We start from the raw sequence: 26,937 nt of genomic DNA, 5'->3' as shown, positions 1-26,937 counted from the left end.
GGTGGACAAAGTTAAAAATCACACAACACCAGGTTATAGTCCAACAGGTTTAAGTGGAAGCTGTAGCTTTCGGAGCACTGCTCCTTCATCAGAGTAGGGCTTCCACGTAAATCTGTTGGACTACAGTCTGGTGTTGTGTGATTTTTAACATAAGTTAATGCAGCCCCAACACACACCCTGCTATCATTTATCATGTTTGCTTGTTTGTTCTCCTGTGACCATATAACCTTAATGTCATCTACCTTTATTTTTGCTTCCATTTTAATGTGTTATCTTGGTAAACTTCTGTTAGCAGATAGGGTCACAGAGTCATAGAAGAGGCTCTTAAGCCCATCAAGTCTGCACCAACCTCTTGACATTAATCTTACTTCAGCTAAATGAAAAAAATTGACTTGACTACAGTTGGTATTAAAAAGATTAATCCAGAATTGATTTTGAGTAACATGAGAGATATTGTGATTGTTAAAAGAACTTTAGATAAACCAAGCTTAGGAAAGACATGGAGTCAGAGTCTGATAAACTACAATTTTGAATCTTGAAGGAGTTCGAAGAGGAAATTGCAGAGGCGCTAAAGGTTATACTTATGGTTTCAATATAGTGTGGGCGTGTACCTGAATACTGGAGCGTGGCCAATACAGTGGCTATTTTTGACAAAGGAGACAAAACTAATCTGGTAATTACAGACCAGTAAACTTAACATCTGCAATAGGAAACATCTTGAAGTCTAATTAGATCTGAACTTGCCACGTAACTAGATGAAAAGAAAATCATTAGAAGTAGCAAACATCGATTTCAGAAGTACCAGTTCTGCTGGCTGATCTCTGAATTTGAAGAAAGAAACAGCTGTGAGAGAAATTACACGGTGAATGTCATGATAGGACACCAAATCTAAACCCAGATTAAGCACTCAGCGATTGTTGGAGTAGAAGAATGGAATTAGTAGTGGTAATGATCTGGGTTTTAAAACATGGTTAAAAAGGAAAGAACAGAAAGTAGGAGGTTTTTTTTCACCCGAGTGGTTGGAAATGGATGATCGTGTCACACCATATTCGATTCTGGAGCCACCTTTTGTTGTTTTGCCAATATCAATGATTGGATATGGGTATTGAACTTTAAAGATGACAACAAAACAGCTATTTCTACAGAAGAGTGAAGAACACTGCAAAAAAAGCACTGCAGCAGACATTACATTGGACAGACAGGCAGAAAACTAGCTACCAGGATACATGAACATCAATTAACCACAAAAAGACATGACCCAATCTCACTAGTATCCTGACATACAGATGAGAAAGGACACCACTTCTACTGGGATAACACATCCATCCTAGGACAAGCCAAACAGACATACATGAGAATTCCTAGAAGCATGGTATTTCAATCAGAACTCTATCAACAAACATATTGACTTGGACCCCATTTACCACCCCCTGAGAAAAAGAACAGGAAATGACATCACCACAGGAAATGATGTCATCACAGGAAATGTATCACTAACCCGAGGAAACTCAAACATATAAATAGAAAGTGGGGCTACACTGCCAGTGCTTCATTTAGAGGCTCAGTGAAAATGTTACCTAGTATGGTGACCAGCTCAGCAAGGAACCCTACATCCAGAACTGCAAATAAATATTGAAATGTTGGTAAAACGTGCTAAAAGATGGCAAATGGAATTCTATATTGCTATTTTTAAAGAGTTATAAAGATGTACAGCACGGAAACAGATGCTTCAGCCCAACTTGTCCATGCCAAGCAGATAGCCTAAATTAATCTAGTCCTATTTGCCAGCACTTGGCTTCCTTCCTTCTTAACCCTTCCTATTCATATACCCATCCAGATGCCTTTTAAATGCTGTAATTTTATCTGCCTCCACCACTTCCCCTGGCAGCTCATTCCATACATGCACCACCCTCTGCATCAAAAAGTTGCCCCTTAGGACTCTTATGCCCTCTAGTTCTGGACTTCCCCAACCCAGGCAAAAGACTTTGTCTGTTTATCCTATCCATGGCCCTCATGATTTTGTAAACCTCTATAAGATCACCCCTCAGCCTCCAAAGCTCCAGGGAAATCAGCCCAGCCTGTTCAGCCTCTCCCTGTAGCTCAAGCCCTCCAACCTTGGCAACATCCTTGTAAATCTTTTCTGAACCATTTCAAGTTTCACAACATCATTTCTGTAGCAAGGAGACCGACATTGCAAGCAATATTCCAAAAGTGGTCTAACCAACATCCTGTATATCCTCAAATTGACCTCTCAACTCCTATACTCAATGCTCTGACCAATAAAGGAAAGCATACCAAACGCTGCCTTCACTGTCCTACCTACCTGCGACTCCACTTTCAAGAAGCTATGAACCTGCACTTCAAGATCTCTTTGTTCAGCAACACTCTCCAGGACCTTACCATTAAATGTATAAGTCCTGCCATGATTTGCCTTTTCAAAATGCAACCTCACATTTATCTAAGTTAGACACCATCTGCCACTTTTCGGCCCATTGGCCCATCTGATCAGGATCCCATTATAGTCTGCGGTAACCTTCTTCGTTATCCACCATACCTCCAATTTCGGGGTCAGCTGTCATCTGTCAACTTACTAGCTATACCTCCTGTGTTCACATCCAAATCATTTATATGCATGATGAAAAGCAGTGGACCCAGCACCGATCCTTGTGGCACACTACTGATCACAGGCCTCCAGTCTGATAAGCAACCCTCCACCACCACCCTGCGTCTTCTACCTTCGAGGCAGTTCTGAATTCAAGTATTTTGTTCACCCTGTATTCCATGTGATATAACATTGCTACTGAGTCTAACAATGAGGAAGTGATGATTTATTTTTAAAAGGCATTCAGTGTACCCCAAATAGAATCAAATTCAGCATTGCAGATGCGCAGAGAGACCATTGTTAACTGGGGGTCTCAGTCTAAGAATAAGGAAGAATTTCTTCACTCATAGTTGTGAGCCTGTGGAATTCTCTCCCACAGAAAGCTGTTTGGGTCTTATTTATACCTTCTTGAATATACCTTCATTAGGGACGTGGCCCCTACAGCTAAAGGGATCAAGGAATATGGAGAGAAAGCAGGAATGGGATACTAAGATTGCATGATCATATTGAGTGGTGGTGCATGCTCGAAGGGCCGAATGGCCCAATCAGGCACCTATTTTCTATGTTTCTTTGTTCTTACAGGTTCTCAGGAGATGAACAGACATTAAATTATGTTGATAATGTGTTTTTGAAATTCTTCTTCCCTTTCAAAATGATAAAGTCCGAGAGATAATTATTAATATCCTGGATCTGATTGAAATGTCACTCAGGTGCTGATTCCTTTCATCCTCATTGTCAAAAGTCCAATTTATATCTTCCACCATGTCCTCCTCCAATGGCCATTATTGCCATGTCTCAAATAAAGGCACAATGCTGCAGATTATGGAGATCTGAAACAAGCTGGAGAGACTCAGCAGGTCTGTCAGCATCCATGGAGAGAGAGAGAGAGACTGAATTAACGTTTCGAGTCTGGTATGACTGTTTAGTTCTGTTCTCCATGAAACAGTCTTCATAATTTCATGAAATCATAGTTTATTAGTATTCAGTACTCAATTGGCTTAACACGTTTGTTGGTGGAAGTGTGTTTTTATTGACTCCTGAAGATCTTGTTTACATGATGTATGTGAACACCAAGATAACAAAATAAACCAGGAGCATTTTAGCACAAGTGACACCATTTCCTGAGTTTAAAAAAACCCAACGTTTATCTGATTTCAAATTTAGATTTCAGCTTTCTTCTTGAAGACTTGGCAAGTATGAGAGCCCAGAAAACTCGTCGTTTTCAGAAAGAATTAACTGATGGAGGGTTTGACCAGCCAGCAGCTTTGATCATAGTGTGGCTGGATTCTGCTTCGTCTGTGCACAGCTCAAAAGTTTATACTTGTGTGAATTTGTTTTGGACTGTGTATCTTCCTTCAATTCCTCTGGTAGGTCAGTATAGTGTAGGGAGTGGGGATGGGATTTTTTTATTGTTGGGAATGCTTGTTGATACTTAATGGGGCCAAAGGAGTGAGCAGAACTGTCTCATATCTACACCGCTGTTTGTGTCAAAATGCCATTGTTTCATCATTGTGGGGAAGAAATTTAGCAACACACACCACCTTCCAGTTTGGGAAAAGGACCACCTTTTTTTTTTAAGATAACAGCTACACAGTCACCACTTTCCTTTTACAAAGAACTGCGTACCCTGGAAGTCTGAAACAAAGACAGACATAGGTGTGCGGGTTAGGTGGATTGGCCATGCAACATTGCCCTGTTTTAGTGTTCAGGGATATGCAGGCTGGGTGGTAATGTGGAGTTCTGGGGATAGGATAGGATGCTGTTCAGAGGGTGTATGCAGACTCTATGGGCCAAATGGCCTCTATCTGCACTGTTGGGATTCTATAGCTGGAGAACCTCAGCAGGTCTTGCAACATCTGTGAAGAGAGAAACAGAGTTAACTAGGGCAGAACGGTGGACGCGATCTATAAATGGACTTCAGTAAGGCATTCGACAAGGTTCCCCATGGGAGACTGGTCAACAAGGTTGGGTCTCATCAAATACAGGGAGAACTAGCTATTTGGTACAGAAAAGGCTCAAAGGTAGAAGACAGAAGATGGTAGTGGCGGGTTGCTTTTCAGACTGGAGGCCTGTGGAGTGGAACACTAGAGTGCTGAAGGATCAATGCTGGATCCACTGCTTTTCGTCGTTTGTATAAATGATTTGAATGTGAGCATAAGAGATATAGTTGGTAAGTTTGTACATGACACCAAAATTGGATGTGTAGTAGACAATGAAGAAGGTTACCTCAGATTACAATGGGATCTTGAGCAGATGGGCCAATGGGCTGAGAAGTGGCAGATGGAGTTTAATTTAGATACATGTGAGGCGCTGCATTTTGAGAAAGTAAATCTTAGCAGGACTAATAAACTTAATGGTATGGTCCTGGGGAGCATTGTTGAACAGAGACCTTGGAGTGCAGGTTCATAGCACCTTGAAAGTGGAGTCGCAGGTCGACAGGATGGTGAAAAAGGCATTTTGTATGCTTTCCTTTGTTGGTCAGTGGATTGAGTATAGGAGTTGGGAGGTCATGTTGTGGCTATACAGGACATTGGTTAGACTACTATTGACATACAGTGTGCAGTTTCAGTCTCCCTGCTATAAGAAAGATGTTGTGAAATGTGAAAGGGTTCAGAAAAGATTTACAAGGATGTTGCCAGGGTTGGAGTGTTTGAGCTATCGAGAGAAGTTGAATAGGCTGGGGCTGTTTTCCCTGGAGCATCGGAGGCTGAGCGGTGACCTTATAGAGGTTTACAAAATCATGAGGGGCATGGATAGGACAAATAGACAAAGTATTTTCCTTGGGGTGGGGGAGTCCAGAACTAGCGGGCATAGGTTTAGGGTGAGAGGGGAAAGATATAAAAGAGATCTTAGGGGAAACATTTACATGCAGAGGGTGGTGCGTGTATGGAATGAGCTGCCAAAGGAAGTGGTGGAGGCTGGTACAATTGCAACATTTAAAAGGCATTTGGATGGGTATATGAATAGGAAGGGTTTGGAGGGATATGGGCCAAGTGCTGGCAGGTGAAACTAATTAGGTTGGGATATCTGGTCGGCATGGACAAGTTAGACTGAACGGTCTGTTTCTGTGCTATATATCACTATGACTCTGTGGTACAATTACAACACTTAAAAGGCATCTGGATGAGTAGGAAGGGTTTGGAGAGAAATGGGCCAAGTGCTGGCAAATGGGACTAGATTAATTTAGGATATCTGGTTGGAATGGGCACGTTTGTCTGAAGGGTCTCTGATTTGATTTTAATCATTGTCACGTGTACCGAAGTACAGTGAAAAGCTTTGTTAACAAGCAGTACAAGCAGATCATAATAAGCAAGGATGTACAGATCAAAAGGACTGAGACAGATGTGTGTAGGTTATATTGCACGGGGTCTGCACCAGGTGAGATTAACTTTATGCCATGCTATAGGTCTCTTGACTCTGTGACAAAGTCCAAAGAGGTGCCATGCCTTTCCAAAGATAATGCCTGGTTATCCAAGTGAGATTCCATTCTGCTGTGAGCAAGTCTAATGTACACAGTTTGATTTTCACACTAAATGGGTGCCAAGAGCCGATGTGAGAGGAGGCTGCTGATGGTTTTCCCAGCCATAGGTGTACAGGTTAGGTGGATTAACCATGTGAAATTGTCCCATTTTAGTGTTCAGGGATATGCAGGCGAGGTGGTAATGTGGAGTTCTGGGGATAGGATGGGATGCTGTTCAGAGGGTGCGTACAGACTCTGTGGGCCAAATGGCCTCTATCTGCACTGTTGGGATTCTACAGCTGGAGATCAATGAAGTGTGCCTGCAAAACCTTGCCAACTCCCTTCGAAGATACGAAATGCCACTTCCAGGAGTTGGGGTTTCTGATCGCTCGTGCCGTTTTCACCACTTTGGAGAGGTTGTCTGACATGTTGGAAATCTGGGCTGCCTTGTGACAGAAGCAAGGACGCGCCAGGGAGGTTGGCTGCGCTGGCTGCGAGCTTGTGCTGAACGCAGTTTGGTCGGATTCATCTTGGCAGAATACTGGATACTGGGGACTGTGGTCTGTCTAAAACTTACATATTATTTACTGGGCGGGGGAAAGAGAATTCACTGCTGTCTGGAATTGAAGCTTTTCTCAATAGGCCATCTGTAACCAGTTCAGAGGCAGCGAAATGCTGCCGGGCTGCTGCACAGTTATGTTTGTATGTCAGAACATAATGAAAACATTTAGGTCTTGAAAGTTATACATTTCTTCTAAAAGCTGAGGCTTGTTGACTTGTGTACTCTGTTAATGGACTCAGCTGTGATATGCCTGATATATGTTATATTGTGGTAGCATTCCAGAATGGGAGGCAAATCTCTTTCTTCCCTGAGGAATTTTGGAGGTGGCCAGTTGTTTGGCCCAGTGTGCACTGCTGGAATTTTCGTCAATTGAAGAAAAGTTAATGGTGTGTATAGGAATGAAAGCCATTACTCAGGCTAAAATGTTTCACCTCCGTGTCAAATTCAACATATGGAGCTTTTGACTGTTGTTTACTGGGGAAGGAGGACTGCTATGTGTTACTATAGTATCACCAAAAATGCTGCAGACCACCAACGCAGTGACAGATTTGAAAATAGTTTAGGCCTTCCTATTTGCAACCTTTGAGCCAAAAGAACTTTCAGTGAATTGAATCTGGGTTGTAATAAATCCTACCTAAATGCTTGCAAAATTCTTCTGGAAAACCTTTTTTGTATTTTAGCTTGTAGTTGCTAAGTAAGTGAATTTCTTGAAAATACTAGTTAAGATAACAGGTTTTGCTGGCACATGCTTGATTTCTCGCAGCAAATTATTTTCGAAGGATGCAGTTTGACTTTGATTACAGACAATATAAAAGCACCTATTAAAATAGAATGGAAAATGTATAGAGTAGAAAAGAAAAACAATACACAGGAGAAGGGTCACTGGAACAGAATTGTTAACTTTGGTTTCTTTTCACAGATGCTGAACTTTTCCAGCAATTTCTGGTTTTGTTTCTGATTTCCAGCATCTGCAGTTCTTTTGGTTTTTATATAGATTAACTCTTTGGACCACCTTCTGAAAAATTTTGGAATCAGGATGATTTTAAACTGCTGTTTTAAATTTGCACTGACTGCATAATATTAACATGTATTCACACCTTTGTTTTTAAACAAACCAATATATGGATGTTTAACGGGAGGCAATGGCCAAGTGATGTTATCACAGTACTCTTAATCCCGAGACCCAGGTAATTTTCTGGGGACCCGGGTTTGAATCCCACCAAGGCAGATGGTGTAATTTGAACTCGGTCATATCTGGAAGTAAGGGTCAAATGGTGACCATGAATCCATTGACAGAAAAACCCATCGGGTTCACTAATGTCGTTTAGGGAAGGAAACTGCCATCCTTACCTGGTCTGGGCCTACACATGACTCCAGACCCACAGTAATGTGGTTGACTTTTAACTGCCCTCTGGGCAATTAGGAATGGGCAACAAGTGCTGGCTTGGCCAGACATGCCCTCAACCTGTAAATGAATTACAAGTCTTATTGAATTCTTCGAGGAGGTGACCAAGCATGTGGATGAGGGTAGAGCAGTGGATGTAGTGTACATGGATTTTAGTAAGGCATTTGATAAGGTTCCCCATGGTAGGCTTATGCGGAAAGTCAGGAGGCATGGGATAGAGGGAAATTTGGCCAATTGGATAGAAAACTGGCTAACCGGTCGAAGTCAGAGAGTGGTGGTAGATGGTAAATATTCAGCATGGAGTCCAGTTACAAGTGGAGTTCCGCAGGGATCAGTTCTGGGCCCTCTGCTGTTTGTAATTTTTATTAATGACTTAGATGAGGGAGTCGAAGGGTGGGTCAGTAAATTTGCAGATGATACAAAGATAGGTGGAGTTGTGGACAGTGAGGAGGGCTGTTGTCGGCTGCAGAGGGACTTAGATATGATGCAGAGCTGGGCTGAGGAGTGGCAGATGGAGTTCAACCCTGCCAAGTGTGAAGTTGTCCATTTTGGAAGAACAAATAAGAATGCGGAATACAGGGTTAATGGTAGGGTTCTTGGTCAGGTGGAGGAACAGAGGGATCTTGGGGTCTATGTACATAGATCTTTGAAGGTTGCCACTCAGGTGGATAGAGTTTGTAAGAAGGCCTATGGAGTATTATCGTTCATTAGCAGAGGGATTGAATTCAAGAGTCGTGAGGTGATGTTGCAGCTGTACAGGACTTTGGTTAGGCCACATTTGGAGTACTGTGTGCAGTTCTGGTCGCCTCACTTTAGGAAAGATGTGGAAGCTTTGGAGAGGGTGCAGAGAAGATTTACCAGGATGTTGCCTGGAATGGAGAGTAGGTCATACGAGGATAGGTTGAGAGTTCTCGGCCTTTTCTCGTTGGAACGGCGAAGGATGAGGGGTGACTTGATAGAGGTTTATAAGATGGTCAGAGGAATAGATAGAGTAGACAGTCAGAAACTTTTTCCACGGGTACAACAGAGTGTTACAAGGGGACATAAATTTAAGGTGAAGGGTGGAAGGTATAGGGGAGATGTCAGGGGTGGGTTCTTCACCCAGAGAGTGGTGGGGGCATGGAATGCGCTGCCCGTGGGAGTGGTAGAGTCAGATTCATTGGCGACCTTTAAGCGGCATTTGGATAGGTACATGGATGGGTGCTTAATCTAGGATAGAAGTTCGGCACAACATCGTGGGCCGAAGGGCCTGTTCTGTGCTGTATTGTTCTATGTTCTATAATCCTTAGAGCTGGGCTTGTCAAAGTGGAAATTGGGGTTCCAAAAGGAGTCACATGTTGAAATTTTGGTGTCATGAGCTCTGAGGAAGCAATGTTCAGTGTGCAGTTCTGAAGAAGTTCTAACCGTTGTCCAACTGTGTTCCAGCTCTTAATGTTTCTCACTGAAGGGCTATCTCAATTTTCAAGCCTCAAAACACAGTTGCAGAGGGACAAAGTTTGGGAAGCACTGTCTCAGTGCAATGAAGAAAGATTTTTTGCTGTTCCTTCCTGTTTCATTTATTGGCATGCAGAAGAAACTTGCGAAATGTCCCTCCCTCTCTTTCTGCTCCCACCCCCGCTTTTGCTTTCTGACAAAAGGTTCAGTACTTTGCCAAATAAGTGATATCAGTGTTTGGGAATGGCATCTTGTATCATTGCGATGTTTTATGATTCTGGCTAAAGTGCATACTTGCAAGCGCACACTTCTGTGAAAGGTTGAGTGTAGGTGGATCCTGCCTTAAATAGACCAGCAGTTTTTTTCTTAAGACATGCAATGCGTACAACAGTAAAGAGAAGAATGATATATTTGTTTAAAAAGTAAGCATTCCTTAGCCTACAATGTGAAAACACACTGCACGCGTTTCTAGGCACTCTACAACAGGCAAATTATTTAAACTTTGGAAATATAGAACAGATTCATGTGGTTGGAAAGTGAAAACTTGTAATTGTGATGAGAGGTTTGAGATTTTGGACAATTGGACCAGTAAAAGTTCAGAGAGTATTACACCAATGTTTTTTAAAACTATGAAATGTTTTTGAGGAGTGAATAGGCCAGTACTATTTCTTTAAGGTTGTCAGTAACCAGTACATCAATCTAAAGTAATGAGAGTTGTATAGTTATTCAGATATTGCAGGGCAAGAGACCCTTCCATCCAACTCATCCATGCTGACCAGATATCCTAAGCTAATCTAGCCCCATTTATCTGCGTTGACCCATATCCCTTTAAACCTTCTGGATGTAGGTTTGCTCGCTGAGCTGGAAGGTTCGGTTTCAGACATTTCGTCACCACACTAGGTAACATCATCAATGAGCCTCTGGATGAAGCACTGGTGGTATAGCCCGCTTTTTATTTGTGTTTAGGTTTTGTGTTAGCGATATAATTTCCTGTTCTTTTTCTCAGGGTGTGATAAATGGGATCCAACTCAATGTGTTTGATGGCATTCCAATCGGAAGTCTATGCTTCTAGGAATTCTCAAGCATGTCTCTGTTTGGCTTGTCCTAGGATGGATGTGTTGTCCCCGTAAAAGTGGTGTCCTTCCTCATCTGTATGTAAATATACTAATGAGAGTGGGTCAAGTCTTTTTGTGGCTAGCATCCAAACCCTTCCTATTCATATACCCATCCAGATGCCTTTTAGATGTTGCAATTGTACCAGCCTCCACTACTTCCTCTTGTAGTTCATTCTATACACATACCATCCTCTGCATGAAAAGATTGTGCCTTAGGTCTCTCTTAATTTTTTTCCCTCTCACCCTAAACCCATGCCCTCTAGTTTTGGATTCCCCCACCCCAGAGAAAAGACTTTGTCTATTTACTCTATCCATGCGCCTCATAATTTTGTAAACCTCTATAAGGTCACCCCTCAGCCTCCGACGCTCCAGGGAAAACAGACCCAGCCTGTTCAGCCTCTCCTGGTAGCTCAAATCTTCCAACCCTGGCAACATCCTTGTAAATCTTTTCTGAACCCTTCCAAATTTCACAACATCCTTCTGATAGGAAGGTGACCAGAATTGCATGCAATATTTGAAACGTGGCCTTACCAATGTCCTGTACAGCCACAATGTGACCTCCCAACTCCTGTACTCAATGCACTGACCAATAAAAGCAAGCGTACCAAATGCCGCCTTCACTATCCTATCTACCTGTGACTCCACTTTCAAGGAACTATGAACCTTGGGTCTCTTTGTTTGGCAACGGTCCCCAAGACCTTACCATTAAGTGTACAAGTCTTGCCCTGATTTACCTTTCCAAAATGCAACAACTTGCATTTATCTAAATTGCCCTCTGGTCTGAGTCTCTTCTACCAATGGATACGTCCTCCCAGCATCCACTCTATCCAGGCTATTCAGAATTCTGTATGTCTCAATTAGATCCCCCCCTCATCCTTCTAAACTCCAAGGAGTATAAGCCCAGAGTCCTGAAATGTTCCTTAAACATTAAGCTTTTCATTCCTGGGACCATACTCGTGAACCTCCACTGAATACATTGCAGAGCCAGGACCTCCTTCCTGAGATATGGGGCCCAAAACTGCAAACAATACTCCAAATACTCTCTGTCGACTGTTTCTGTTGTTGAAATCAGGCATCTATATGGTTTCCATGAATGTGAGGTATTATTGCTCAGTTACTGGAAATTTAGTCCTGTTGACCTGACACTGTAAAACAGCAGAGACGTGCTTTGGTCTTGTCTGGATTGGAACACGTTATAGCTGTAGGTTCCAATGCTAGCCAGTTCACTGAATACACCCTTCTAGGCTGAAGCAGAAAAGATGAGTGTTATCGACCTTGAGAACTAGGAAATTGGGCCACATAGTCCCTGTTTCCCAGGCTTTTTGCAATTTTCTTAGTTCCTACAATGGTAGCTGGGAAGCATACCAAGACTTTTGACCTTTAACCTTGGTAAGATTACATTTTCCACAGAAAGAAATCTCCTGAATTTCTAGGACCATGCGTTTTGAATCAATGATGTGTTGATTGTTTGAACTATTACAGTGCACTTCGGGGCCTAAAATCTACAACTCTTCAGAATAAAACCAAGGAGGTTTTTTTTTTCTTTTTAGAGTTGTACTTGAGTAAGTCAAGGATCGGAAGTGAACAATGATAACCATGTTTTACTGAAGCTGAGGTTGTCGTTTACAATTCTTTTTTGATTTGGAATTTTTAAAATTCTGGCACAGGATACATGAGGAGAAAGTGAAGACTGTAAATGCTGGAGATCAGAGCTGAAAAATGCATTGCTGGAAAAGCGCAGCAGGTCAGGCAGCATCCAAGGAGCAGGAGAATCGACGTTTCGGGCATAAGCCCTTCTTCAGGAAATTCCTGAAGAAGGGCTTATGCCCGAAATGTCGATTCTCCTCCTTGGATGCTGCCTGACCTGCTGCGCTTTTCCAGCAATGCATTTTTCGGCACAGGATACATGAGATAGAGTCTCAGGATTGGGGTGAGCTGTCTATTTGGATACAAAACTGGCTTGGTCAATGAAGACAGAGAAGGTTGTTTTTCAGAATGGAGATCAATAACTAGTGGTGCTTTCAGGGATCAGTGCTGGGACCTTTTATAAATATATATGTGAGGAAAATGTAGTTGGCCTGTTTAATTTGTCAAAGGATACAGCAGGATATAAATAGATTGCAGATTTGGGCGGAGAATAGCAGATGGAGTTTAATCCAGACAAATGCAAGATGATGCATTTTGGAAGATCAAAGTCAGATGTGGATTATATAATAAATGGCAGAACCTTGAGGAGCATTGGTATACAGAGGGAAATGGGCACACAAGTCTCCAGATCCCTGAAATTGGCACCACAAGTGGATAAAGTGATCAAGGAGGCAGACCGCACACTCGCCTTCATCGGCTGGGTCATTGAAGATAAATGTTAGAGTGTTAGGTTACAGCTGTATAAAACTTTAGTTCGGTCACATTTTGGAATGTTGTGTGCAGTTCTGGCCGCCACATTACCAGAAAGCCGTATATACATTGGAGAGGGTGCAGAGGATTTTGCCTGTTCTGGGGGTTTCAGTTATGATAAGAGATTGGGGAAACTTGGATCATTTTCACCGGAAATGTGGAGGCTGAGGAGTGACCTGATAGAGATCCTCTAAGGTGTTGAGAGGGATAGGTAGGGTGGATAGTCGGAGGCTTTTGCCCAGGGTGGAAAGGTCAATGACAAGAGAGCACAGGTTCAGGGTGAGAAGGTGAAAGCTTCCCCCTACAGAGGGTGATGGGTGTCTGGAACATACTGCCAATGGAAGTGATGGAAGCAGGCACATTAGCAACATTTAAGGCATATCTTAATAAATGCATGAACATGAGGTGAACAAGAGATAGATCTGCACATGGTCAATAGGTAGCATGTCTAAATAAGCATCAGAAATCGGAGCAGGATGGGTGGGTCAAAGGATCTGTTCCTATGCTGTATTTGTTGTATAATCACTAAGCACTGAGGAACTCAGGAAGGTGGAAATTAGTTGTGCATTAATCTTTCAGTTTTAATAAAAGATCACATGCCTCTGGTTTATTTCATTAATTCTGTAGATTTATTCCTCTGCAGTTTGGGGTTTCAGAGGAAAACATGCAGCCCCACAAAACTTTTTTGCGTTTTGATTAGATCATGGCTGATTTGCACCTCAAATCCATTTACCCGTTATTACCACTACACTTGGTGTGAAAGATTTCACGAGGTAAAAACAAGGACTGCAGATGCTGAAAACCAAATACTGGATTAGTGATGCTGGAAGAGCACAGCAGTTCAGGCAGCATCCAACGAGCTGCTTGTTGGATGCTGCCTGAACTGCTGTGCTCTTCCAGCACCACTAATCCAGTGAAAGATTTCACTCCTAGTTCTCATTAATGTTATGTTCTCTAGTTATGTATTCCCCATCAGAGAAAAAGTTGTAACAATGGCATCGACACCCTTGATAATTTTAAAGTTTTCAGTTATTTATCAGTTGTGTTCTGTAACAGCTGAATGAGTATTTTGTAAATGGAATAATCTGTCTGTCGCTCCTGTTGGGAAATGAAATCCACATCTGCCTCCTTCCATTCCTTTGTCAGGCTGTACTCACTTGAGCTGAACGCTAAATTAAACATCACCTCAACAATTTTCTGAACTTATCTTCAAATAGCAGATGTCATCACATGACCCAAAGAAAACAATATACTCATTTGCAGTTGAATTCTAAGAAGCACAAAAAGGCGCATATTTAAAAACTACAACCTGGCTTTCAAATGCAATGAAAAACTCTGTAACTGGCCTACTAACTAACTGTCTTTTATTAGACTGTGTTTGTTTATAAAATCTGCAGTCCGGAAGTGTACATTGCAAAGTCTATTTGTTTAGTCTTCAAAAGCATTCTGTGTCAGAAAATCCTCCCCTTGAGCAGGATTTCAACAACAGTTTATTCAGATCAAGCCCCATGTTGAAGGTACCCTCTGACCATACTTGCTTTGGTCTTTTGTTTTAACTCATTGGGTGTGTAGTTCAGCATTTTTGTTGACTCCTTTTGATGGAGATTGTTAAATTTCTTTGACAATGCTTCATATATACTGGAATGTGCAATATAAATCCAGTCATTCATGTCTTTCGATGCACGATCCCATGCTTCAGTACATGATCGCTATCAGTTTGGGATGGCACGGTGGCTTAGTGGTTAGCACTGCTGCCTCACAGCACCAGGGACCCAGGTTCGATTCCAGCCTCTGGCGACTGTCTGTATAGAGTTTGTACATTCTCCCCGTGTTGTGTGGGTTTCCTCCGGGTGCTCCAGTTTCCTCACACAGTTTAAAGATGTGCAGGTCAGGTGAATTGGCCATGCTAAATTGCCCATAGTGTTAGGTGCATTAGTCAGAGGGAAATGGGCCTGGGTGGGTTACTATTCAGAGGGTCGGTGTGGACATGTTGGGCCGAAGGGCCTGTTTCCACACTGTAGGGATTATAATCTAATTCTAATCTAAGAAGTTTGCTCCAATTATGTAAAACCATATTTGTGATGTGTACTTTCATATCACAGGAACAAGGTCAAAGGATTGTTGTCATTGTCAAAGAAACTGCCTCTGGGCAATAAATGCTGGCCTAGCCAGAGATGCTGACATCTTGTGAATGAATAAAACAAAAATTGGGTCAAATTGGATTTCATGAGACTGATTCTGTCTGTGCCATCAGGCAGCTTTGAACCACTGGTTCAGTCATGACAGTTGAATATATGAAAAGCAGAGTGCTATGGACTTTGGAAATCTGAAATAAAAACAAAAAAGTATGGAAATACTCAGCAGATCAAGCAGAACTTATGGAGGGAAGGGACAGATGGAAAGCAAAGTTCATTTTTTCAAGTCAAGGACCTTTCAACAAGGTTGGAAAGATTTACAGATTTATTTGTTGTGGATGGGACACCGTAAACAGGAAGGTCTGTGATAGGATGGAAGTGCAGAAAGATTAATCAAAATAGATTTAGTCTGATGGTCAACTGAAGTAGTAATGGGGCAGGGGAGAAAAAAATACAAGATGCACTTGAAATGTGCTACATCTGACTTCTCTCAGTTCTGATGAAAGGTCCTTACCAGAATAATTGACAGTGTCCTCTCTCTGCACAGGTACTGCCTGATTCACTGAATATTTCCTTACTTTCTGTTTTATAACTCATGGCTTTAAAAGATTTTTGCAAAACCTTTCAGTTTCTCACATATAATATTTTAACATTGTCTTCAATCATTACATTATGTAAGTATCTGATTTAAGTATTTCTGAAAGATACTGGCTTTTCAGACCACACGATGCACAGTGATCCCTGCAGAATGTTTCTCCTGCAACATTATAATCGGTGATAATGCAGTAAATTTTCATAGAGTTTTCCTTAAAAATAGCGCATGAGGTCTGGATATTAAAATCTGGGCCCTGTTTCTAAAAGGTCTCCCTTTTGGTAGTAATGGGAAAACCTCTGTGACAAACCTGTAAAAAGAGCTTTACTATGACTTGTCATAGAGACACTCAGCATGGAGACAGACCCTTCTAATCTAGTCCCATTTGCCAGCATTTGGCACATATCCCTCCAAACCCACCCTATTCATATACCCATCCAAATGCCTTTTAAATCTGTAATGGTACCAGCCTCCACCGCTTCCCCTCGCAGCCCATTCCCTCTACATGAAAAAGTTGGCCGCTTAGGTCCCTTTTGAATCTTTCCCCTCTCACCTTAAACCTATGCCCTCTAGTTTTGGACTCCCCCATGTTGGGAAAAAGACTTGTGCTGAGGAATAGGAAAGAAAAAGTGTTGAAAGCATAATGAGGAAAGGGAAATACGAATATAAATATTGCAAATTGTGATAAATAGCATAGCAAGATGGCCCAGTGTTATTATCAGGTGAGTGAGTACTACAGATGCTGGAGATCAGAGTCTAAAAGTGTGGCACCGGAAAAGTGCAGCCAGTCAGGCAGCATCTGAGGAGCAGGAGAGTCAACATTTCAGGCATAATATTCCTGATGAAGGGCTTATGGCCGAAACATTGATTCTCCTGCTCTTCGGATGCTGCCTGACCAGCTGTGCTTTTCCAGCACCACACTTTTACATCGTGTTACTATCATGAGCGTGGTAATCCAGAGCCCCATTAATGTTTTAGGAGCTAGAGTTTGAATCATTCCATGGCAGGTAGTGAATTGAATCTGAATTCAGTGAAAAATCTGGAATCAAGTCTAATGATGACCATGAAACTACTGTCAGCTGCTGGAAAAACTCAACTGACTCACTAACGTCCTTTACGGAAGGAACTTGTCCCCCATACCTGGTCAGGCCTTTATGATTTCAGACTTAGAGCAATGTGGTTGACTTCCAACTAACTCTGGGGAAGAGGGATGGGCAATCAATGCTGATCTTGCCAGTGACACCCTGTGGCTCAATAAAAAGAAAGATAACACTGTGGATGTACTGACAGCACATGGACGGCAACGGTTCAAGAAGGCAGGTCATCAGCACCTTCTCAAGGGCATCTGAAGACGGGCAATAAACCCTGTCAAAGACGCCCTTGTCCTATTAGTGAATAGAGAAAAGACAAGTGCAAAAATGTGATAAAAAGACAAATTGTGTTTTCATGGGAAATGTGTGTCCCAGGAGTTCCAGACATGAAACCTGATCATGAGGAATCCTTGAGGAATCTCTGTTTCACAACTGAACAATTATTGACTTCCTTCTTGTATGAGTCAAGGTGTGGAGCTGGAAAAGCACAGCAGGTATCTGAGGAGCAGGAGAGTTGACATTCCAGGCATAAGCCCTTCATCAGGAATGTGGAGAGGTCTGGGAGATAAATAGCAGGTGGGCTGGGGTTGGCGGGAAGGTAGGTGTCCCTAATGTATCTGATTCTAAAACCACTGCTGGCAGTGCATTCCATGCACCCACCACTCTCTCTGTGAAGAACCTACCTCTGACATCTCCCCTAAACCTTCCTCCAATCACTTTAAAATTGTGTCTCCTTGCGATAGTGATTTCCATCCTGGGAAAATGTCTCTGGCTATCCACTCTATCTATGCCTCTCATGGTGGATGCAGGTGGAGGGTAATTGTGACATAGGTCAGTGGGGAGAGGTAGAGCGGAGAAGTGGGAAGGAAGATGAACAGGTAGGACAGGTCAAGAGGGTTGGATCTGGGATGAGGTGGAGGGAGGGGAGATTTAAAAACTGATGGAGTCAATATTGCCGTGTGGTTGAAGGGTCCCGAGGTGGAAGATGAGGCATTCTTTCTCTCGTTGGTTTTGATTTGACAGTGGAGAAGGCCCAGGACTTGCATGTCATTGGGCGAGTGGGAGGGGGAGTTGAAGTGGTCGGCCACGGGATAGTGGGATTGTTTGATGCTTGTGTCCCAGACATGTTCCCTGAAACACTCCGCAAGTTGGCATCCTGTCTCCCTGATGTAGAGGAAACCACACCAAGAGCAACGGACACAGTAGATGAGGTGGGTGAGTGTGCTGGACAATCTCTACCAGTTGTGGAAGGATCCTTTGGAGCCTTGAAGGAGGTGTGGACACAGGTTTTACACCTCATGCTATTGCAAGGGAAGGTGCCAGGTGTGGGGGGGGCATGGACTTAACAAGGAAGTCACAAAGGAAGTGGTCTCTGTGGAATGCCGATAGGGGTGGAGAAAGAAATACATCTTTCGTGATGAATGTGGTGGAAGGTGAGGACTAAAGGGATTCTATCCTTGTTGTAGTTGTAGGGTTCAAGGGCAGAGGTGCAGGAAGTGGAGGAGATGCACTGCAGAGCATTGTTGATCATGTGGGAGGGGAAATTGTGGTCCTTGAACTAGGAGGCCATCTGGGATGTCCTGGAGTGGAATTGCTCCTCCTGGGACCAGATATGATTGAGGCAGAGGAATTGGGAATAAGAGATTATGTTTTTACAGGAGGCAGAGTGGGAGAGGGTATAGTCCAGGTAGTTTTGGAAGTCGGTGGGTTTGAAATAGATGTTGATGTTGAATCAGTCACTGGAGGTAGAGACAGAGAGGTCCAGGAAGGGGAGGGAAGTATCAGAGGTGGTCTGTGTGAATTTAAGGTTAGGGTGGAAAGTGTTTGTAAAGTTGGTGAATTGTTCAACCTCGCGCCATTGCAGTCATCAGTGGAGTGGAGGAAAAGGTGGGGGATAGTGCCGGTGTCACTGCCGAAGATGGGCTGTTCTACGTACCCGTTGAAGAGGCAGGTATAGCTGGGGCCCGTGGCTATCCCTTTGGTCTGAAGGAAGTGGGAGGATTTGAGGACCAGTTCCGCCAAAGGACTGAATGTGTTAGTGGAATGATACTGTTGGGTCAACATTCCTATGCAGGGATTATGTCCGAAACGTTGACTCCTCTGCTCCTCGGATGCTGCCTGACCTGCTGTGCTTTTTCAGCACCACACTTTTTGACTCTGATTCTCCAGCATCTGCCGTCCTCACTTTCTCCTCCTTTCTTCGTGCATGAAATACTACATCTCTAACAATCTTCTGGTGCTGATTGTAATTCTCACGGAGAGTATCAAATGAAAACAGTTTAATCTCTCTCTTATTGATGCTGACTTGATGAAATACAGAAATTTCTGGAGAAACTCAGCGAGCCTGGCAGGACCAGTAAAAAGAGAAACAGAGTTAATATTTTGAACAAAGAACAGTACAACACAGTACAAGCCGTTCGGCCCTCAGTGTTGTGTCAACCCCTTATTCTACTTGTAAGATCAGACTAATTTACATACCATTAATTTTACTATCTTCCATATGCCTATCCAAGAATCACCTTAAATGTCCCTAATATATCTGATCTACTATCACTGCTGCCACTGCATTGCATGCACCCTCCACTCTATATAAGGAACCTACCTCTGATAGCTCCACTAAACGATCCTCCAATCACCTTAAAATCATGGCCCCTCATGATAGCGATTTCCACCCTGGGAAAAAGTCTCTGGCTATCCACTCTATCTATGCCTCTCATCTTGTTCACCTCTATCAAGCCACCTCTCATCCTCCTTCACTCCAATGAGGAAAGCCTGAGCTCCCACAACCTTTCTTCATCAGACATGTCCTCCAGTCTAGGCAACTTCCTGGTAAATCTCCTCTGCATCCTCTCTAAAGCTTCCACATATTTCCTGTAATTAGGTGACCAGAACTGAACACAATATTTAAAGTGTGGTCTAACCAGCGCTTTATAGAGCTGCAGCGTAACCTTGTAGCTCTTGGACTCAATTCCCCTGCTAATGGAAGCTGAAAATGTGTTGCTGGAAAAGCACAGCAGGTCAGGCAGCATCCAAGGAGCAGGAGAATCGACGTTTTGGGCATGAGCCCTTCTTCAGGCCCGAAACGTCGATACTCCTGCTCCTTGGATGCTGCCTGACCTGCTGCGCTTTTCCAGCAACACATTTTCAGCTCTGATCTCCAGCATCTGCAGTCCTCACTTTCTCTCTGCTAATGAAAGCCAACATACCATATGCCTTCCTAACAACCCTATCAACTTAGGTTACAACTTTGAGGGATTTATGGATGTGGACTCCAAGATCGCTCTGTTCCCCCACACTGCCAAGAATCCTGCCTTTAATCCTGTAGTCTGCATTCAAATTCAGTCTTCAAAAATGAATCACTTCACACTTTTCCAGGTTCAACTCCATCTGCCACTTCTCAGTCCAGCTCTGCATCCTGTCAATGTCCCATTGCAACCTATAACAGCCCTCCTCACTATCCACAACTCCACTGACCTTCGTGTCATCAGCAATCTTGCTAACCCATCCATCCATTTCCTCATCCAAGTCACTTATAAAAATTGCAAAGAACAGAGGTCTCAGAACAGATGCCTGCGAATATCACTGGTCACCGAGCTCCAGGCTGAATACTTCTCCTCTACTACCACCCTCTGTCTTCTATGGGCCAGTCAATTCTGTATCCAGACAGCCAGATTTCCCGTATCCCATATCCCTTACTTTCTGAAAGAGCCTAAAATGGGAAACCTTAATAAAAAGCCTTGCTACAATCTATGTACACCACATGCACTGCTTTACCTTCATCAATGTGTTTTGTTACATCCTCAAAGGATTCGATAAGGTTTGTGAGGTATGACCTGACCCTCTCAAAGCCATGCTGACTATCTCTAAACAAGCTATGCTTTTCCAAAATAATCATAAATCCTGTCTCTCAGAATCCTCTCCAATAACTTGCCCTCCACAAACATAAGACTGACTGGTTGTAATTCCCTTTCTTGAACAAAGGAATAACATTTGCCACCCTACAATCATCTGGTGGTACGCCAGTGGACAATGAGGGTGCAAAGATCATTGCCAAAGGTGCAGCAATCTCTTCCCTCGTTTCCCGTAGAAACCTTGGGTGTATCCCATATGACCCAGGTGATTTATCTATTGTATGTGTTTCAAACTTTCCTGCACATGCCCCTTCTTAACTTCAACCTGTTTGAGTATATCAGCCTGTTTTACTGTGTCCTCATATAGGACAAGGTCTCTCTCACTGGTGAATACTGAGGCAAAGTATTCATCAAGGACCTCCCCTACCTCCTCCAACTCCAAGTTTGAGTTCAATAACCTTGCTTCAGATCACTCACTGGACTCAATGCTAATTCTGCTTTCTCTCCACAGATGCTACCTGACCTGTGAAGTTTCTTCAGCTGTTTCTGTTTTTGTTTCAAATGTTCAGCATCTTTGTTTTGATGCATTTTGGGAAATCTAATTCTCGAGCAAATTATACAGTAAACGGAAAAGCCTTGGGAAAAGTAGATGAGCAGAGAGATCTGGGAATGCAGGTCCATTGTAACCTGAAGGTTGCTGCACAGGTGGATAGAGCGGTCAAGAAGGCATTTAGTACGCTTGCCTTCATCGGACAGGGTATTGAGTATAAGAGTTGGCAGGTCATGTTAAAATTATACAAGACATTGTTTCGGCCGCATTTAGAATACTGTGTACAGTTCTGGTCGCCACATTACCAAAAGGATGTGGATGCTTTGGAGAAGGTGCAGAGAAGGTTTACGAGGATGTTGCCTGGTATGGAAGGTGCTATCTATGAAGAGAGGTTGAGTAGATTAGGATTGTTTTCATTAGAAAAAAAGAGATTGAGGGGCGGACCTGAATGAGGTTTACAAAATCATGAAGGGTATAGACAGGGTGGATAGAGATAAGCTTTTTTCCCAGGGCGAGGGATTCAATAATGAGGGGTCACGCTTTCAAGGTGAGAGGTGAAAAGTTTAAGGGGGATACACGCGGCAAGTACTTCACACAGAGGGTGGTGGGCATCTGGAACGCGTTGCCAGCAGAGGTGGTAGAGGCAGGCACGGTAGATTCATTTAAGATGTGTCTGAACAGATGCATGAGTAGGTGGGGAGCAGAGGGATTCAAATGATTAGGAATTGACCGACAGGTTTAGACAGTAGATTTGGATCGGTTCAGGCTTGGAGGGCCGAAGGGCCTGTTCCTGATCTGTAAATTTTCTTTGTTCTTCGTTTTATTTTAGTGACTAGATCGATGTTCGTTGCCTGAACGTGTTGTTTCGTTTGTGTGAACACATTGCAGATGCTCCTCCTTGTAGCAATTTTCTCATCTTTTAAATATCTTCATTTCAGAAAATCTGTTGGTGCTTACGGTAGCGACCAAAGAAACAGATGGCTTCAAACGTTTCATGCAGACAGCTCAACATCTCAACTATACAGTCAAGGTAGGCACTTTCAATGTAGCTCAAAGAATGTTTCAAGATCTAAAGGTTCAAATAATTTGTTGGCGTGTATTCATAGTGCCTTCATTTATCTTTCTTCCTGACATAGATTTTTACTCTCATTGTAACCATCATGGATAAAGATATCACTGATTACCTTCTTGAAGAACTCACTCCCCAGACTACCATCTTCATATATATAAATATTTATAAATGAAATATTTCCAATTCACTTACTACACATTCTGTATTCCCAAAGGTCGTCCTTGAACCTCCATATATTACAATATTTTTGCAGTTGTTGATTTGTTGAACCACTACTTTTCATCTGCCTTAGTTCCTAGGGAAACCAATATTCTCTCTCACTATGGTGCAGCACTAATCTTCCCTTCCTTAATTGTAAGGGATGCAAACTTAAAAACTATGACACAGAGCTGCTCATTATCAGAATGGGTTGCACCACAGATATATAGAGAGGAGAGTAGGCTATTTGGTTCTTCAAGCCTGCTCTCCCATTAAATTTAAACATGGCTGACCATCCAACTCAGTACCCTGTTCATAAAGCTCAAACAAGTCCTGCTCTCATACAGTCATTGAGCAATAGTCATACAGCACAAAAGCAGACCCTTTGATCCAATCAATCCATGTTGAACATAATCCCAAACTAAACTAGTTGCACCTTTTTAAAAAGGTGGAACTTTTTTAAAAAAAAGGTTTTGTGATGTACACATGAAAGAAGTGAAACTATCATGATATTCTAACAGATGAAACGCTTAAGAGACAATCAATGTTTCAATGTATAATTTCAGTTACATCACACTGTAAATTTTTGCTATAAATTCTGTGTGTTGGATTGAGCCCTCCACTACCACCTGATGAAGGAGCGTCGCTCCGAAAGCTTGTGTGCTTCCAATTAAACCTGTTGGACTATAACCTGGTGTTGTGTGATTTTTAACTTTGTCCACCCCAGTCCAACATCGGCATCTCCAAATCATGTTTCTATCTGACTACATTTGGCCCAGGTCCCTCTAAACCTTTCCTACTCATGTACTTACCTAAGTGTCTTTTAAATGTTGGAATCGTGCCCCATCCTCCACTTCCTCTGGTAGTTCATTCCATGCATGAACCACTCCTTATGTAAAAGATTTGCCCCTCATTTTTAAATCTGTCTCATCTCACCTTTGATAAATGCCACCTAGTTTTTTACCTTACCCATCCTAGTGAAAATCTACCTGTTAAATCTATCTGTACCCATCATGATTTTTCTTCTAAATCTGCTCAGTGTTTCAGGATTATCCCAGAGTGCAAAGATAGAGTTCAGCAACATTTCTCTCCACTAAGTTGCTTCCTTAAACCTGTTTCCCTGTCACCTTCCACTTTAACCTCTAACAATAAGAATGAGAGATCATAGATCATGCATGTACACGTGTCATGTTCTCTCTGTCTTCATACATTTAATTGGACTTTCTTCAGAATTATTATTTGAAAATTGAGGGGTTATTTTTGGGAAGGAAGGGAGGGAAAACAGGATTTCAACTCACCGACTACACAGTGTTTAGTTTTGTCTTTGACCATTTGGCTAAGGATAGTTAGTGGATCTGAAGGGAAAGGAGGTTAAACAGGAATAACTTCTATAAGCCGTATTCTTTTATCCGAATCTCATAGTGCGCCAGTCTTTTAAATGGCGATTCCGGTGGGTTTATTTTCTTGACAGTTTGGGACAGATTTTCAGTCTTAATTTTCAGAACTGAACATACCTCAGTAGTTGTGGCACCCAAACCTCCCCAGAATGCTGTAGGCACACCCACCTGAAGCTTTCAGAGCTGTAGCTAAATAAAGAGCAGGGAGTGGATTCATTGTCCAATCAGAATGTCAGTTCGACTGGGACAATGCATCCATCCTGGGACAGGCCAAACAGAGACATGTGCGGGAATTCCTGGAGGCCAGGCATTCAAACCGGAACTCCATTTACAAACATATCGATTTGGACCCCATTTACCAACCACTCGGTATCATTTCTGGTTCTGTTTCTATCAGCCATGACCAACCCAGACAGGTAAATAAAAAGCGAGACAGAACCCCAGCGCTTCACCGGAGGCTCACTGATGATGTTACGTAGTATGGTGATGAAATGTTTGAAAGCAAACACACTGGCCCAACGTGCAAACCAACAAACTGGTCCACAATCTAAGCTCCAAGTCTTCTCCAACATCTCAGGGTGTTGTTGCTGTGCTGCACAACTCTGTGACTGTAATAACTGTAATTGGACTCCTGGTGTTGAAGGGCTAGTAGGAGAGAAAGAGGGACAGTTCTCTTGCTGTTTAAAAAGACATGGCCAGACCATGATCTAGAGTGCCAACACTTCCACAGAATGGCTGGAGATGTCTCATAACAAATCAAAACAGAATGATTAAAAACATGTCCAAATGTAAACGTTGGGAGCAGGATTGATCCAATCACCTCCTTAAGCATGCTTTGCCATTAAGTAAGATCACGGCTGATTTGATTTCTTCACATTGCCCATACTCCAGACAGCCCAAAGTAATAAAAAGGTAATTAGAATTCTTGTGGTATGGTGCTAGTGTCCTTGTTTCTGAGCCAGGAGGCTTGTGTTCAAGACTCACCTGTCCACAGGCACGTCGTAACATCTCTGGACAGATGAATGAGGAAGTAACAATTGATGAGTGATAAACCACTCACTGATGCATGGTTTGGGATGCACCTCTGTTCCTGAAGCTTGTTATGTTCCTGTGGTTAAAATTTCATGCTTTCACCTCTCTGACCAAGGTTAGATTCCTGGTCAGGGAAGGAAGTTTTAGTGGACCTGATGACATGGTAGTAATTGTGATGATGCTGCCTCTTCAAAAAGGTTATTTTATCCTTTTATTTTGAAGAGAGGTTGGAAAAGCCGAGGTGCCTAGGGTTTCAAAAAGTTTAACAATGGAAGGTGATTGGCCAATTCTGTCAGTTCAGATTTTCTTTCTAGTATGTTTTAGCTGTTGCAGTCACAAGATGTGAGTCCAGGGGAGTTGTAAGCTTCAGTAAAGAAAACCTTTCAATTTCTCTAAAATCTCTCGCTGCAAGTTGTTCCCTCTGCCCTATAAGAATCTGTATTTGAGTTTATTTTTTTGCCAAGGGGTGTGTTTATGGGATGTTACTGGGCTGGAACAGTTCATTAGTTAAGTTGCTGTATTGAGTTGGTTAAGTTTTCCAATACACAGGAACTTTGATTATCCAAATGTGATTGGCGGGCACTATTTCGTTCAGATAATCGATTTTATCTTAAATGAGGAAAGACACACTGATCTAACGCTGTCCTACTGGAGAATTTGTTTAAATTCTATAACTTTAATGAGTCTGCCATTTAAACAAACTAATCCTTGCAGTCTGCAAATCACAGGTTAAAATGAAAAGGGCACCATCACACAAATACTGTATATGCAATCCCAGCATTAAACAAGGTCCCGAACAGCTTCTATGATCGCAAGAGCACTTATTTGTTTCTGGGAACTCAGTCTCGCAATAGAAAGACAGAAGTACTACCCCATGCACGCGTTTACATTCTCAGCCTTTTTTTTTAATGAACAGCCCAATGAAGTGATGGGAATACTCTAAAATACTTATTTTTGTAAAGGGCTGTGTAACAACCCATGCCTAAAAAAAAAATCCATCGCTGATGCTTAAGTTGCTTGTGTTTCTTTGATTTTGCCAGCGTTTTCACATGTTCTTCAAGACAGGTAAATCGAATACACTTACCTCTTTGATGTAACATTTTTGTGGGACTTTGAAATCTTTGGATAATCTGAAATTTGGAATTGATATTTGGATAATCGAGGTTCCTCTGTAGCTAAGATTCTAAATTCCGCTTGCTTTTATTCATGTTTCAATTATGTTGTTTAAATAAATTCTGTTTTTCTCAAAAATGAGTGGTTTGACCAGCTGCATCGCTTTTGGAATATCCACTTCACATCTGTGTTTAAGAAAAAGTTAGGGTTAGGGTCCTGAAATATTTTGAGGGGATCTGGCCTTGTTCATACCAATAACATAATTAATCCCAGAATGCTGGGTGTAACGCTCTGGAGATGTGGGTTCAAATCCCACCTTTTGAAATATGAGAAAGGTTGTTATAGTGCAGTGATAGTCTCCTTACTGAGGCAAACAAAGGGGTAGCTGATGATAAGCCTGGAGGGTGGCAAATGCTGAATGGGTGCTAACAGGAAGTGTAAATAGTTGAAAATGAGACAGCTGTAATTCGTACAGAACTGGACCAATTAGTGTGGGGATGGGTTTAATGCATTTCAGAATCATGACAACTGGCCAGACTGATTGCTTGTCTGATCGGTGGGATTGGAAACATAGCAGAAGGAGCCTATGGCTTGTGATTTAAAAGGATGACTGGAAACAAAGGTGGGTTTCCTTAATCAGGAAACTCTCCCCTCACCTGCCCAAAGCCACTCTTTCCCTCAGCACCTCCGACACCTACCCATAGTCACTCTTTCCCACCCCCCACCCATAGTCACTCTTACTTCCCACCTCTGACCCCTCATAGTCGCTCCTCCCCCCCCCCCACTATCAACCTCTACCCAACAGTTACTCTTTCCTCTCACCTCCGACCCCTACCAATAGTCACTCTTTCTCCCCCCCCACCTCCGACCCCTACCCATAGTCACACTTTCCCCTTGCCTTAATCCTCTAACCGCAGTCGCTCTTATCCCT

General features: G+C 42.6%; 1 protein-coding gene across 2 annotated transcripts in view; it reads left to right on the top strand.

Annotated features, from left to right (window-relative positions):
- plod2 (procollagen-lysine, 2-oxoglutarate 5-dioxygenase 2) overlaps positions 1-26,937 on the top strand; it is a 171,348-nt gene that overhangs the window by 41,921 nt on the left and 102,490 nt on the right. For both annotated transcript variants that reach the window (XM_072572006.1, XM_072572007.1), the window contains exon 2: positions 22,133-22,224. In XM_072572006.1, coding sequence (XP_072428107.1) covers positions 22,133-22,224 — 92 coding nt within the window. The remainder of the gene's footprint in view (positions 1-22,132; positions 22,225-26,937) is intronic.

The sequence above is a fragment of the Chiloscyllium punctatum genome, chromosome 6 (assembly GCF_047496795.1).
Source record: "Chiloscyllium punctatum isolate Juve2018m chromosome 6, sChiPun1.3, whole genome shotgun sequence".
Lineage (NCBI taxonomy): Eukaryota > Metazoa > Chordata > Chondrichthyes > Orectolobiformes > Hemiscylliidae > Chiloscyllium > Chiloscyllium punctatum.
Note: the sequence above shows the minus strand (reverse complement) of the source record. Positions and strands in the feature narration are given on the sequence as shown.